At 44.0% G+C, this 15,715-nt stretch overlaps 1 protein-coding gene across 6 annotated transcripts; it reads right to left on the reverse strand.

Annotated features, from left to right (window-relative positions):
• Positions 1 to 2,673: 2,673 nt before the first annotated feature.
• On the reverse strand, positions 2,674 to 15,407 carry Cdv3 (carnitine deficiency-associated gene expressed in ventricle 3). Of its 6 annotated transcripts, none has more exons than XM_006511756.1 (6): positions 14,626 to 15,407; positions 13,547 to 13,623; positions 9,448 to 9,590; positions 5,852 to 6,011; positions 5,599 to 5,601; positions 2,674 to 4,885 (listed from the first exon to the last, which is right to left on the reverse strand). In XM_006511756.1, the coding sequence occupies exons 1-6, from the start codon at positions 14,938 to 14,940 to the stop codon at positions 4,735 to 4,737; spliced, it is 849 nt and encodes a 282-aa protein (XP_006511819.1). In that variant the 5' UTR covers positions 14,941 to 15,407; the 3' UTR covers positions 2,674 to 4,734. The 6 variants fall into 6 exon arrangements, with proteins under 6 accessions (XP_006511819.1, XP_006511821.1, NP_787027.1 ...); XM_006511758.4 differs by lacking the exon at positions 14,626 to 15,407 and adding an exon at positions 14,035 to 14,559; NM_175833.2 differs by lacking the exon at positions 5,599 to 5,601 and having other exon boundaries at positions 14,626 to 15,352.
• Between the last annotated feature and the right edge of the window lie 308 nt (positions 15,408 to 15,715).

A 15,715-nucleotide genomic window follows, 5' to 3' on the forward strand; every position in this document is an offset into this window, starting at 1 on the left:
CTGTATTGATTTGTTCATTTAGATCTGTTGATATGCCAGACTTAAAAGCTGTCTCAAAATACACTCACGCACCTCACCTGCAATCCCAGCACTCAGGTATTGAAGTAGGGTCATTGAGTCCAGCCTAGCCTGGGTTGGAATGAGACGCTCCATTAAGCAAAGGACTAAAGAGGCATCAGTTGGAGACAGTGGTGGCATATGCTACACAGAGAAACCTTCTTGTCGGGGTGGGTTGGTGGAAAAAGCAACCCTTAGAAGGTGTCTCACAATTGCCTATAAAACTATTAACTCCAGAAGCATCCGGGCTCACTCCATGGATGCCAGCACTCATGTGCAGACAAGTATCTTTTTAAAAGGTGACAGAAATTTGTTGTGCTTCAAATAACTTGTTGCACTAGCCCAGGTTACCCAAATAATGTCTTGGAATAAGGGAGATGGATAGCTTGGCTCAGGATAAAGTAGGCATGAAGAACTGGTTAGGTCCTAAAACACACATAAATCCAGGTGTAGGGCCCCAGAATCTAAACTGGGATTCACTGGTTAGCAGAACAGCTTCAGTGACTATCTCAAAAGGGCAAAGGCAGAGGGGCTCAGAGGACAGAAGCATTGGCTGCTCAGAGCACTGGAGTCCCAGGAGGTCCAGTGCCTTGTGGTTCTATAGGTACCAAGCAGCACGCAAATATTCAGGCAAAACACCCATGTTAGAAATAAATGTAGAGGGCCAGGGAAATGGCTCAGGCTCAGCAAGCCTGACAGCCAAGTCTCATTCTCCAGAACCCACTATAGAAGTAGCTCAAGTTGTCTTCAGCATCCTCAAGTTTCAAAGACACCTGATCTGCTGTTAGTCTCTGGCTTTCATATGCTCACATAAGGATCCACCACCACAAACTGTATGTGTATTTTTAAAAAACAAACAAAAGCCAGGGATGTACTTTAGTTGCAGTGTAGGAAGCCTAGGTTCAGTCCCAGCACGGCATAAAAACCAGGCATGGAAGGAGGTAATATAATAGGGTCAGAACGAGGTCATCAGCTACACCAGGTTGAGGCCAACCTGGGCCATGTGAGATCTTGTCTCAAGACTACAATAAAAGATGAGACAAAGCACTTTACAAACCACAAAAGGTACTGATGTCTAGATATATAAAGAACTCAGTAATAGCCCAAAATGCTGGGAAGGATACACATAGTCACTTTAAAATGGTTTCAGGTCTGACATTATCATGTGACTCTGATTTAGCTTTAGGTATACACCAAAAATAGGCAAAAGCATGTTGACATTAACACTTGGCAACTCATAGCAATACTGAGGCAGAGTGAAAACGAATGTCCACTTAGGAACCCATACAACTGGTTTACTTAGCAACATGGTAGTACAACCATGGATGGCCTCAAAAGCATGTTAGTGAAATGCCAATCACAAAATACCACCTACTGTTCATGTGAATGCTCAGAAGAGGAAAAACCATAGGCAGGGGGACAGGGCAGTATGTGAGGCAGAACAACAAATGTCTGGGAATGAAGAGTTACAATGGGCATGTGCCCTTGAGAAAACCAAGAATTTTGTCAGCCGAGTTGTTTTATAACCCCAGGTAGCTTTGCAACAAGCTATGTTGATTAGGTTTGCCACAAAATATCTTCCTGCCCATAAAGACGTGTTGAGATTTATAGATACAAGTTATTAAATATATACAAAATCAGAATCTCAGCCAGCCTTAGCTACAAAGCAAGCTTAAGAGTAGCCTGACCTCATGTGAGACCCTCTCTAAAGAGCCTGTGGAAACTTAGACTGAGATCTTGAGTTCAAAGCCCATCTTAAATTAACTACACAGTAAGACACTTAAAGATAAAAAAGTTGTATGTAGCCTGAGAGTAGAGTACTTTGCCTTGAACATTTCTGGCCCTAAGGAAGAGTAAGTCTTGTATTTTCTTTTAAATAAGCAGTTAAGGAAAAAAACGACCCTCAGAACTTGATGCTCAGTTAAGAGCACTTGATGCTCTTGCTGAGAATCACCCATGTAAGGAAGTTCATGCCTCAGACACTCTAGGGCCAACACATTTGTTTCTGGTCTCTATAAGCACCTGTACACAGTAGCATATGTTCACATACATACATGAATATCTAAAGCCAAAGCACAAAGAGTAAACAGTAAATATTGATCCCATTACCAAAAATGGCTTAAAATATACCTTTACTAAGACTATAAACCAAATCCTAAAACTGGAAAGTGCTGTTCCTTTTAAAGGCGTGTAAAGGCTAGAGACAGCATTGGCCGCTCTGGACCTAGATCTGATTCCCAGTGTCCACACAGTGGCTAACCTTGTTAACTCCAGTTCCAGTAATTTCTTTGGCCTCCAGCACTTCTGACATGTACAAAGGCAAAACACTCATTCACATTTGAAAGGGGGTGGGGGGGGGGAACCAAAACCCTAAAAATTAATATTTTGTATAAGGAGCCCAGAGGTGGCCCAGAATACGTTTAACACTTTTTCATAAGGAGTGTCTCTAAATTGCAGCCATTTTCACTCATGCCATTTAATATCTACAGAATGTGGCAAACATTACTAAATGCACTCTTGGAGAGCAGGGTCATCTCCACAAATGGACTGCACACTGTTCTCCATTCCCTAGAGTTTAGGCTAAGGGGTTTCAACAGAAAGCATCACATTCCACCATCCATTGGTTTACTGTTTATTCAATGTTAAATGTTACAGAGTTCTTACACTGTCAGAACCATGCCTGAGAACCCAAAGAAAGAAATGGTGCAATGGACAGCCTCATCCACCCAGACAGTGTATTAAAACTTGATTCATATGCATTTTGATAATTTCACAATCTTAAAAAATAACAAGACTTGGAATTTACATCTGCTGCAGTTCTTCAGCGTTCCAGTACAGTATGCCATTAAACAAACCTCATCATGTTTCTGTTCACGTCTTAAACCATAACCCCAAACAGAATCTGTGTTTGTGTGTCACGCTGGAGTGAAGCATACTTTAAGGGAAGTTTGTGGCTCAAGGTGTTAACGTTTCTGGTGCCCAAATGAAGTCTTCAGTTCAACTAAGAATCTCAAGCCTCTAATCACTCAACCTCCTCCTGGCTGGTTCAGATCATGCCAACATTATTGCTCTGAAGTGGCATACAGTCTGGTCAGGTGACACTGGCCTCCACCTCCTGCTTCCTACACTGCTGCCCTAAATCCACTAAACATGCTCTCAAGCTGGGAAAACATCCATTTCCTGTTCCACTCCTGTCAGTAGTGAGCAAGTCTGACCTGTGTTTGGCAAAGGGATTCGTTTACAGAGAGAAACCCAGGCACTAGTATTGTATCACATAGTCATATGCCAACATAGAGTATGTGTACTGAACCATCTGTAGTGACAAGGTAGGTAACTGACAGGCTATTTCATTAGGTAGAAAGAAATTTAGCAGAAACCTCTTCTAAGAGCCAAGTACTACTAGATAGTTAAATTGAAATTACAACAGAAATGCTACATTACTGACTATTCCCCTGCGTCTCCAAGTGATTACCAAACATACTCCCAAGGTGAATGTCAAGAGCTGGCTAAACAATGAATAGCCCATAACCTTCACATTTGGGGCACACACAAGGATTTATCAGACACCATGCCAGATTCATGCGCAACTTGGGTGTTTTGCTCCTGTTGCTTTGAACTGTTAAAAGCCAGGTCAGTGAAACCCTCTCCTCCTGAGCAGACGTCACACTCTGTCCACAGCAGTGAGCAGACGCCACACTCTGTCCACAGCAGTTCAATTAGACCTGATTAGGAGGCTTGAGCAGCACCTGGAGTGCAGCGGATCCGCTGTCCTTTATATGCATCAAAGGCTATCTGGTTCCACCTAAGGATTGGCAAATTCATAGGGCATTTTACAATTCCAATGCTTCTTTCAGACATATTTCAGACAATATGCCCTTAAAGAACTTACTCTGAGTCAAAGCAAGGCCTTAATGTGGAACCGAACAAGCACTATCTGAATGAAAAATTATTCAAAGAAATAAGACTACCCCCCCACCCACTCCCCATTTGGTGGACCAGAGTTTGGTTGAATTAAATCCAGTTACCGCATAAAACTAAAAACTTAAATTATAAATCATAAGCCCCACACAGATGATCCAAACACATCATTTCTGACAGCGGCTTGTTCCAGGGAGTCTAACACAGCCACAGCCTACAGAGTATGCCTTAGGATGGGGCACAGAACAGGTTAATTAAGGTCACTTAACTCTTCATCTTTTACAGCGGCTCAGAACCCAGATGGCTGACTTCTGAAGGCTTTCTGACAGGAATCCAGTAGAGTTGGTTTCAAGGTTCACACAGACACTAGTAGCTGTAACCTTATGTAGAAGATGTGATCCACATGAAATCCACAACTAAGGGCAGCAAATCTGAGGTAGTCAACCTTGCGAAGGCTCAGTATCTGAACATAAAGATGTTTGAATGACCACTGGCTGCAGGTTTGGTTTTATACGCAGAGCAACTATGGAAACACTGTTGAATCTAATTCACAAATATTTAAGACAATGAAACACCCCTAAATCCAACACACATCAAGATCAGTCGTGACTCTTGAACTTCCATAGTGCAACAGGGACAGTCACTGGACTTGAGGTCTTCAGTCAGTCACTGTAGATCCAGAAATCAAAACGATGAATGGCTGTTCTTGGTGGTTAGCTGTGGTCTAGTTACCTTGGAAGGCTTAGCAAAGACCATTCCTTAGCTGTACTGTGTGTGGCTGTACTTCTGATTCTCAAGCACAGCATACTGGTTGTCTAGCTGAAGTTTAAGGGCCTGGTTTTTTGAAACCTCCTCCCTATCTCTATTTTTGTGTCTTACTACTTCAAAGCTCTTCTCCATTTCTTTATCCCTAAGGGAAAAGAAATGTAATCAGTAAATATTTCTTCTTCACTAGGGAATTTTGAAAGTACTCTTCCTCGAATTTAAAAAGAAAAAAAAAAAAAAAAAAAAAAAAAAAAGACCCTAAGGATAATCCTGGAGAGACAGGAAGAGAATACAAAAATCCTTATCAAACCATTTTAAGGCTTCAATTGAACAGAAAACATGTAATACTGTACTGAAGCTCCGAGGTCCCATCTTCTGCATATTTTGGGACCAACTTGAAAACAACCAGAAAGAAGCTGTATAATGACATTCCTTCTAAGACTCACTTCTAAGTTTTCGCAGTTAGTAGATAATACGTCTTTATGCATAAGGGCAACAATTTCCTCATTCAAGTAATGTTCTCATCATTCAACAATTTCTCCTCCCTTTTGCTTTGGGGGAGTGGTCTGATTAGATCAGGTACAGAAAGATGTGTGTGGCAAGTCACTGCTCTCCCAGAGTCCCCCACATGTGAGGACAGAACGGAGAAGCAAGTCCAAGTAGAGGTCTAAATTCAAGCCAGCTGTGCTCTCAACGAGGTGAAAAGGCTGGGATTTACTTTAAAACCACCCAAAAAAATTTTCCATCTGATGCCATTTACATTTCTTCCCACTTTATTTTTGAAAATTCATGTCCCTAATAAGATGTAGATGTGCCATATGTGGTCATTTAACTTCAGGTAGTATTCATTTTAAGTACCTGCTGAATGAAATAAGATTATTTATAGTATTAGATTTATAAATGCCAACATCTTTCATCTTCTCACATTTACTGTGAATGCAATGATAAATGCTTCTACAATTCTAGTTTCCATATTTAAAAGGAACAGAAGCCAGTAATAATGTACTTAAAGGACTCTTCCCCCACCTTCTCCTTCCCTCCTGGGTACCAAAGCCTCACCATGTGCCCAGCTGCCTGTCAGAAAGCCTAGCTCATAGCCTCACATACTTACTTCCGGCTCTCTACATGCTTGGCAGTGGACTGCAGGGATGGGAACTGCGTGTCACTGTATATTTCTGGTGGTCCTTGTGGCGTTTTCCTTGTTGTGGTTAGCCTTGCCCCAGGAGGCCTGTATACACCACTGGGCATTGCTGGCTCCGGGGTTTCTGTAACTAATAGATAAACCATTCAAATGTTTGACTTTCTTGTAACATTTTCCCACACTCCTGATCCTATAACAACTGTAGGAAAGGCCACCCTGATTTAGAATGGATTTGGACTACACAATAAAAACAAAGTTCTGTGAGAAAATGTCTCAAGTAGAACCTTGCCCATCTCTTAATCTCTTCTGAAATTCAACACTGCTGTCGCTGGTGTTTCTATCAAAAGGTGACATCTACTTTCTCTACTTGAAAGGTGGGCTAAACAAGGTATTTTATATAAATTATTTAATAAAATACACATGCAGTATTTTAAATTCCTAAAAATAATAAAGGTCTTTATTTCATTAAGACTATTGGATGTTAAGTTTCTCTATTTGCTTATAACACAGGAAAAAGCACCTTGACTTTAAATTTACTGTGACTGAATTTGGGGGCCACAATGTTTCAGGTTTTTCCTGTCTCCTACCTTCCCAACTGACCCTTGATATGTATTCAAGCAGTGTCGTTTCCCACTTTATGAAAAATTTCAAAGTTTCAGGCTGGGGAGGCTCACTGGGACAGCACTGTAATCATCTACTAGCTGAAATAAAATGTTCTTATAGTTTAAAGGATTGCTTTCTATAGGCTTTGTTATGCCAGAGGGAAAGCATACAAGCTTTTACTGAGTATCTAAGCTGCACTTGAGATACACACATTAAAAACTGCCTTGAGGCTGGCGTGGTGGCGCACACCTTTAATCCCAGCACTTGGGAGGCAGAGGCAGGCGGATTTCTGAGTTCAAGCCCAGCCTGGTCTACAAAGTGAGTTCCAGGACAGCCAGGGCTACACAGAGAAACCCTGTCTCAAAAAAACAAACAAAAAACAACCTGCCTTGAACAGTGGAACATGCTTGCAACATGGGAGGCTGAGACAGGAGGATCTGGAGTTCAAAGCCAGCCTGGGCAACTCAGACCCATCTTCAAAAAAACCAGACCAAACACTAAATAACTACTGACCCTTACATTTCAGCCACCACATGTGGCTTTTTAAAAAAAATTCGTTATTTGTGTTTGTGGGTGATATGACTTGTGAGGCTTGCCTGCTCTCTTATGCACTCATTCATTCATATGTTTTTTTAAAGATTTATTTATTTATTATATGTAAGTACACTGTAGCTGTCTTCAGGCACTCCAGAAGAGGGTGTCAGATCTCATTATGGATGGTTGTGAGCCACCATGTGGTTTCTGGGATTTGAACTCGAGACCTTGGAAGAGCAGTTAGTGCTCTTAACCGCTGAGCCATCTCATCTCAGCCCCGTCTCTGTAGCCCTGGCTGCCCCAACTCAAACACCATCTGTCTGTGTCCTGAGTGCTGGGATCAAAGCAACACATGTAGCTATTTTAGATGAGTAAAATGAAATCTAGGTTTCAATTCCTCAGTCACATTAGCCACCATGTCCTAAGTATTCAACACAGCTACATGTGACTAGCCATCCCTCTCTCACTTGAGCTCATCCAGCACCCCCCAAAATGCTACCTAATGGGCAGTATATTCTAGAAGAGACAAAAAAAGGGGAGAAGGGGAGAAGGGGTGCCATGCCAAAAATAACAGCAGGAGTACAAAGGAGCTACACTTCAATGTGTACACACATCATGTAGATACACAGATGCCCCTGGTGGCCAGAAGGGAAAGGTGGATTCCTTGAAACTGGAGTCATAGATATTTGTGGTCCTCTGATAAGAATTACTAAGATATAATTCTGGTGCTGGTAGAGTGTAGGTTAGTACTCTTAACTGCTGAGCCCCAAAGAGGTTACATATTAAAAGGGGGCTTGGGAAGGGTTTTATTAACAGGGTAAAATTAAGCAGATATGAAAAGACCCTCTTTATACAAACCTGGTGGCAAGATCCAGCTCCACAAACTCACCACACAAATAATAAAAAGAAAGCCAACACTTAAAACCAAATATTAGTGAACAAGCTGAATCCGGCCCAACAACTGAGCACAGCTATCCTCACTGCTGTTAATTCCACATTACTGTCTATGCCACAGCAGCACAACAGAGACCACAGTCATCTACCACCTGGCTTTTCAGGCACCTGATAAAAAGAGGAAAGAGAAAGAAAATACTCCCAAAGCTAAGAACTAAGGGTCTGCTGGAGCTGTGTGTCTGGTGCATTCCAGGAGTAGCTTGAAAGAACATCAGGTTCAGGAGAAAAAAAAAAAAAAAAAAAAAGGCAGCATTTCCATGGTGATTCACACTAGTCACTTCAGCACTTGCCATAAGCATTAGAACTTAAACTCATGTGCACCAAAGCCCAGGCATGGCAGCAGCACATGCCTGTAAACAGCACAGGATGGGTGGGTGGTGACAGAGAAAAGAACATCCTAGGAGTGCGCTAGCTAGCTAGTACAGCCATTCAATCATCTCTAGACTCGGTGAGAACTTGTCTTAAGCATTTAGAGTGACGAGGAAGACACAGCCAACCTCTAGCCTCGATACCCACACAACAAGACATAAACACACACACACACACACACACACACACACACACACACACACACACACACACACACACACAAATTCAGGGCTAGCCTGAGCAGAGTGGGGATGAATATTACCAAAAATATACTGATGGCATTCTCAAAAAATAAGAACTTTACATATAAAAAATTTTTTTAACTTAGAAAATTGCCAGGAAAGCTCACACCTGTAATCTCAGGTTTTGGGAAGTGGGGTAGCATAAGGTCATCTGTATTACAGAGGACTCAAGGTCAGCCTGAGCTATATAAAATAAATAAAACTAACAATTTTGAGATGAAAATGCAGCTCTGTGGTACAGCACATTTAGCATGTGCAGAGTTTTTAGAGTTCAATTTCTAGCACAGCAAAAACCAGACAAACACGCTGAGCTAGGAAGCTGGCTCAATGGCTACAGTCTGCCGAGCATGTGTACAGGATGGTCAGATCCATGTAAGCCTAGGCAGCCATGGCAAGGCACACAAACAGGATCCTAAAAGCAAACTGGCTAGCTAGGATAGCTAGAACTGGTTTGAGTTCCCGGTTCCTTGAGAAACCCTACTCTCAAAAAATAAAAATGGACAATGAGACCGGCACCAAGCTGTGGTCCATCCACAAGCACTGTACAAACATGCAAACACACATCCAACAACACACATAAACCCCTAAAAGTTCTTTAGTTCTAAAGAAATTTTACTCACTCCCTTCTGCTGAGAATGTAAGCTTCAAGACCTAAGTGCAGCACCAAGAATGTGATTTAGTGGTAGGATGATAGCAGGAGGTGAACTACTTGGCTTTATTCCCTAGCACCAAAAACAAAAGCAAAACTTTGACAGCCTACAGGACAAAAAAAGTATGTCCCTCAATTTCTACATTCCTTCCACTAAAGCAGCATCCATTTGGATCCACTATGCCCATCCCTCAGGAGGGAAAACAGAAGATCACCTGTTACTGGAGCAGGAGGCGCTTGTACCGGAGCGGTTTTATTCCAGGGACCTGAAGATTTTTCTGCTCCACTGCCACCTCCACCTTCTTCCCAATTATCTCCTGGATCTTCTCTCTTCTCATTATCATCATCTTCCTTTTCACTATTGAAAAACAAGCACATTGAACTTCCCAAGAACTGGAACTAGATGTATGCACCACCATATGAAACTTCTACAAAAAAATACATTTCTTTTGAAAATATGGTCCAATTATACAGTCCTGACTGGCATGGAATCAGATACGTAGGCAAAGCTGATCGACATCTCAGAGACCTGCCTGTCTCTGCCTCCCTCTGCTGAGACTAAACTCTTTAGGGGCGAACTTTTGGGAATCAGTTCTCTACCATGTGGATTCTAGGGAATAAACCCAGGTCATCAACTTTTAACAGCAATACCCAATAATAAGCCATCTTGCTGGCCCCCATAAAAGATATTCCTATTAAAGCAAGATGTGTCCTAGCTTTAAGCCAAATTTCTTCTGGCTTAGTGTTGATTTTTTTTTTCCCTCCATTGGTGAGTGGAGTCTAACTTGGATTCTCATGTATGCAACAAAAGCATGCTAAACTGAGCCATACCTAGAATCCAAGACAAGGCCTCACTCAGGTAGCCCAGGCTGGCCTTAAACTCACTATATACTCAAGTAAGCTGACGATCCTGACTGATCTTCCTGTCTCTATCTCCCAAGTGCTGAAATTAAAGGTGTAAACCACCATACCCATCTTTATTAAGGCCCTTTAAAGACACTGCCCACCAGCTGGAAGTAACCCCAGCATTTAAAGACTTATGATGTCAAGAAAGAGGAACAACCTAATTTCCAATCTGTATTTAAGACTAAGACTGTCTCTCAGGGCTCAATAACAGAGCACTTCACCTGTAACTCAAAAAGACAAACAGAGAAGTAACCACCGTTTGGAGGCTGACTGGTGACCTCAGCATGCAAGCTGAGGCAAGAGAATGATGACGTCACTGATACTTTCTCCAAAAACTAAAGGTCACACCTAGATGGTCCTTGCCACCAAGCCTAACTACCAGAGTCTAATCCCCAGGATCCACAAGGTGGAAGAGAACTAACTCCTGTTGGTTTTATTCTGATATGCATGCCACAGCATGCTCACACAAAATAAACTGCAATTTTTAAAAGACAAAGGAAAAAGAGAAAGCCAAATTTCAGTTTTCCCTTTTAACATACAACCTGTCCAGCCATATAAAATGATGCTGGTCACTAACAAATAATATTCATGCCATTTAAATCATCATCTAATACATTATACTTATCATAAACATCAAACATCCAGAGAGAATCCTAAAGATCTGTAATTTTAATGAGAACTTTGATAGCTAAAACAATGTTAGGAACTGATTGCTCAAGTCCAGGTTCTGCCATCTCTGTCATTTAATGGTCAGGCTTTCAAGATGATACTGGCTGGCTTTTAGATATCACCAATACGAAGAGCAAATTTATACACTCAGTACATATATCACCTTCGTAACAGGAAGTAAAAAATTCTAGCTTTCATTTGAAAAAGAGATGGGAACATGTTATTCTCTAATGGATCGTAAAAATCTGATCAGATAGCACAACACCATTGTCTAACAGTAGCTTATTAGCTAGTATGAAGTTTATAATTACCCAGGCTAATTGTGGTTTCCAATCTTCATAATTTTTTCAAGAGGTTTTTTTTTTTTTGCCTTTTTAAATTGTAAAGCCATGTCAATACTATAATTGCTTCAGGGATGAAATAGGTAATCATCTGGGTGTGGTAATATCCCAACAACCTAATGCATCCAAAAAAGGTGAAAAAGATTCCCACCTACATGGCATTTACACCTGCATACACTGAAGCAGTTGCTTTCAGTTATTCATTCACTCTTTGAATCTATTCACTCACCAACACAGTAAATCACAACTGTTCATCTGTATATATGGTAAGAACACTTGCTGTAAAAGTAAAAAGAGCAGAGTTCAAACCCCTGGCCCCCACATGAAAGCCAGGCATGTCAACACTGCAGGGCAGAGACAAGTAGATCCTAACAGTTTATTAACAACTTCCTGACTCTAAAAAAGTTAAAATAAAGAATTTTATATCCTGTTAGAAAACCAGTTCAATTTAAATGTTCTCCATAATTTAACAAAATCAAATTTTATACTGAAAAAACTTGAAGGCCACCCCTCTACCTTCAGAAAGTGTTACTTTTACCCACTAAAATTCAAGTCAATATGTCCAGAAATTACCACTCAAGGGCATAATTTAACTTCAGAGCAGGGACCACATCCAGATAAAAGAAAGGAACCTGTAAACTCCCTCTCCAGATTTATAGATCAGACTTGGAGATACAAAACAAGAACATTTTCTACTTTTTCTTTTAAGTTTTGAGATAGGGTCTCACTAAATTGCTCAGAGTAACCTTAAACTCACTCTAACCCAAGCGCACCTGATTTTTCTTATTCTCCCCACCTCAGCTTCTCAACAGCTGACAGTTAAGGCTTTCACCACCAAGTATTTTCTAAAATTACTCATAAGCTTATATACTGCTCTTGTAGAGGATACAAATTCAGTCCCTAGAACACAGCTCCCAACTACCTGTAACTCCAGTTTCAAGGGAACTGATGCGCTCTCTTCTGGCCTCGACAGGCACCTGCATGCACATACATGTACATATACATCCCAGACATACATATGTAATTAAATCTTTAAAAAAGGAAAAACAAAGCAAAACAAAACACTAAAGCCACACCAAAAAGGGAGATAACTTCTAAGTTCCCTACTATAAAAAACAATGTTTAATTTGGTAAATTCACAAGTGAGAACACCTAGGGATATGAATGCCTGGGTGGTACAGACACTAACCATACATTAAAATATACTACCTGGCTTTTCAATAAGTTACCTCAGATCATATATAATCTAGATTTTAAAAGATTAATTTAGAGTTAAGAAAGTTATTTCCTCAACAACTGTCCCATATGGTCACTGGAATTCTCTACAAATTGCAAGCTTCAAACCAAAGACAATTTCCAATCATTTTGCTTGTGTAAGATGAGTAAAGGATTTTAAGGCAATAGAGCCCTACTCACTTTTGAACTTCAAAAACCTTACCTTAAATACTTACCCTTTCTACTTAAAAAAAAAATCTTTCCAAACATGTTACTTTTAAAACCAGATCTAAAATGAACTACCACAGATTGAACGTGACAATGTAGGTTCTCTTAAATCAACCAATCCAACTGTGAAAATGACTGTTTTCCTGAACTTTGAAAACCAGTCACCTCAGAGCCCGAAATGGCAGGTAGCACAGGCCTGCAATTCCAGCAGCTCAAGTTCAGTCCGGAATACACAGCTAAGAACTGTGCAAACGAGGGCTAGGGTAAGCTACTTTTGGGGATAGGTTCAGAAGAGCCTCTATTAACGTTCAATTTTTTGACTGGGGTAGTGGGTATTCAAGGTGGCTTCATGGTCAATGCAAATTCGTGTATGTTGGAAGTATCCTACACTGCAATTACCAGAGAGAACTAGAAAACAATTTTACTAAGTAAGTAAAAGAAAAAACTAAGTTCCTGCACAGCTTGGTGGTACATTTGGGTGGACACTTTAGAATTAAGAGTTCAAGGTGACATGTCGCTCAGCGGTCTTCCACAGATCAGGGTCCAGCTCACAGAACCCACACTAACAGCTGTAATTCCAATTCCAGAAGACAGTACAGACATGTATTACACAGGCAACTCGCTTCAAATATTTTTTTTTGGAAAAAAAAAAAAAAAACAAGCCCCTTCTTCTCCTGAGTCACACAGTAAGTTCTCAGGGCAGCGAGTGAACTACAGGAGCCCTACTAGGGGTAGGGAAGACCACCTAAATTCAAACACGAAGTGTTAAAAATTTTTAAATGACAAAAATCCATTTTAGTCAAGCCAAAAATCCACATAGCTGCAAATAGGGAAACCACAGGATTTTAGAGTTGGCAACTAATTTAATGACACAGAGGGCATTTAAAAAAAAAAAAAAGTAAACGCGTGCACTACTTAACAAGGTTACCTAATCCCACGTGTAATCACATCCTACCTTATTTGCATTGCCTGAACTCTTAATCCGCTGTAATCAACCTCTCTTTGCTCAAATTCTTTCCACTCATTTTCATCCTATGGAAGAAACAACACCTGATTAGTTTTTGGTAAGCCCACTTCAGACTAAAAGGCATCAAGGGCCAACGGGATTCCCCAAACTGGTAAAGGTACCCGCGAAACATCGAATTAATTAATTAGAGATCTTGGTAAACAGATTCCAGACTCGGAAAAATTCCATCAGTGGTCGCCAGGATTCTTGAGTCGGTCTAAGAATCGGCGGCAGTCAACACCGAGAACCAGAGAGTCTAACTCTCCAGGCCCACGTGGTGGGAAGAGAGAATTTACCCCGGCCTCTAACCTCTCCGCACACGTACACAGGAGTGCGCGCACACAAATAAGCAAATAAATGTGATCTTTAAAAAAAACAAAAAACAACAACAACAACAACAACAAAAAAAAAACAAAATTGCAGACAGTGACACAGACCTTTAATCCCAGTACTCCAGAGACAGAGGCCGGAGGCTCTTTGTGAACTGGAGGCCAACCAGAGCTACACCGTGAGACCTTGTCTCAAAAATTGGGGCTAGTGGCCGGACGGTAAAGTTTAGCCCGTTCCTGCAAGATCCGGAGACGTGCCTAATTCCCAAACGCCCTCTCTGCCGCCGCTTTTACTTAAACCCAAGCCCAGGGCGAGCTGAGCGGCGGAGAGAAGGCGACAGAAATTCCACAACTCAATTCCCAGCCCTGCGTGGCCGTGGTTGGGAGAGTAAGCCACGCTGGCCCGGGCGGCACAGAGGAGCCTCGGAACACCTTAAGAACATGAAATCCGGCCCCAGCGGGGCTCAAGCGGGACCACGAGGACTCGGGCACACGTCACCCGGGGACCGGCCCAACCCCCGTGGCCCAGAGGGCGCGGCGCGCAGAGGGCCGCGGACGGGGGCGGCCAGACGAGCCCCGGGGGCCGAGGACCGCGAGCCCGCCCGCCCGCCGGGCCGACGTGCGAAGCCCGAGTCACGTGGCCTCCCGGGCCGGCGGGGGCGGGCACATGCGGCCGGCCGCCGGCCTCCCGACCCTCACCTTCGTTATGGCCTTGCCGGCGGGGCCCGCGCTCCCGCCGTCTCCGGACCTCGAGCTCCCGCCGTCTCCGGACCTAGCACCAGAGCCCGAGCTCCCGCCGTCGCCCGACCTGGAGCCGGAGCCCAAGCTCCCGCCGTCGCCCGACCTGGCACCGGAGCCCAGGCTCCCGCCATCGCCCGGCCTGGAGCCCGCCGCCGCGCTGCTCCCGCCCGCGCCGCTCGCCGCGTTGGCCGCGCGACTGCTCCGTTCCTTCTTCTTCTTCTTGTCCCTCTTGGCGAAGAAGTTGTCCAGGCTCCGCTCCTCGGTCTCGGCCATGGCCGCGGTCCGGATGGGTGGGGCCGGCGGAGGGCGCGGCGCTCGCGGCTCCGAGCTCTGGGTCAAGGCCGGCTGTGCGCTCAGGCTGCAGGGTGCGGCGTCGCCTCAGCCCCGCGGGGTCGCCGAGGCGCGGGCGGCAGGGCGGCCGGCTCCCCCCGTGCTCTGGTGGTACGTTCCTCGCTGGGAACCGCGAGCGTGGAGCAGGGTCGCGCCCGCCCCGCTGCCTGAGGGACAAGGAAGGCGCGCACCGGCGAGCGCTCGGCTAACGACGGCGCGTGCGGGAGGAAGACGCGCGGGCCTGAGGAGGGGGAGAGGGGACGGGGAGGGGAGGGAGGGGAGGAGGGAGGGCGGGCCACCAGCAGAGAGAGGCAGCGCCGCGCCTGCGCGCTCGGTTCCGCCCGCCGCTGTGGGCGCGCCGAGGGGGGCGGGCGGCGGGATGAGAAGGGGGCGGGTCTTCCGGGAGAGCCAATCAGATGCCCGGACGGAGCGCTTAGGTGACAATCCGTTCCTTCTACGGGGCGGTGCCCTGTATGGGGGCGGGGAGAAAGCGGGTGTAGGCAAAGAGAGTGACGTCCCTAGTGACTCCTGCCTCCGATTGGCCAGGGAATTTGCCTTGAGGGCGGGCATTTAGAGGGTTGGTGACTTGGCTGAAGAAGACCAGCCGGAGGGGGCGGGTGTGCCTTGGTTGCGCGCATGCGCAGGGTACACGTGCGTCTGCTCGCCAGGACTGTGGCCTGGTAGGCGTTTGAACTTTCAGGAAAAGGAAAGAGACCAT

The sequence above is a fragment of the Mus musculus genome, chromosome 9 (assembly GCF_000001635.26).
Source record: "Mus musculus strain C57BL/6J chromosome 9, GRCm38.p6 C57BL/6J".
Classification (NCBI taxonomy): domain Eukaryota; kingdom Metazoa; phylum Chordata; class Mammalia; order Rodentia; family Muridae; genus Mus; species Mus musculus.

Coding starts and splice junctions, on each gene's coding strand:
- Cdv3 (XM_006511756.1), bottom strand. CDS start 14,940: ATGGCCGAGACCGAGGAGCGGAGCCTGGACAACTTCTTCGCCAAGAGG. Junction 9,591..13,546: donor GTTCAGGCAATGCAAATAAG/GTAGGATGTGAT, acceptor GTTTTTCAATAG/TGAAAAGGAAGATGATGATA. Junction 6,012..9,447: donor GCCTCCTGCTCCAGTAACAG/GTGATCTTCTGT, acceptor TTTATCTATTAG/TTACAGAAACCCCGGAGCCA.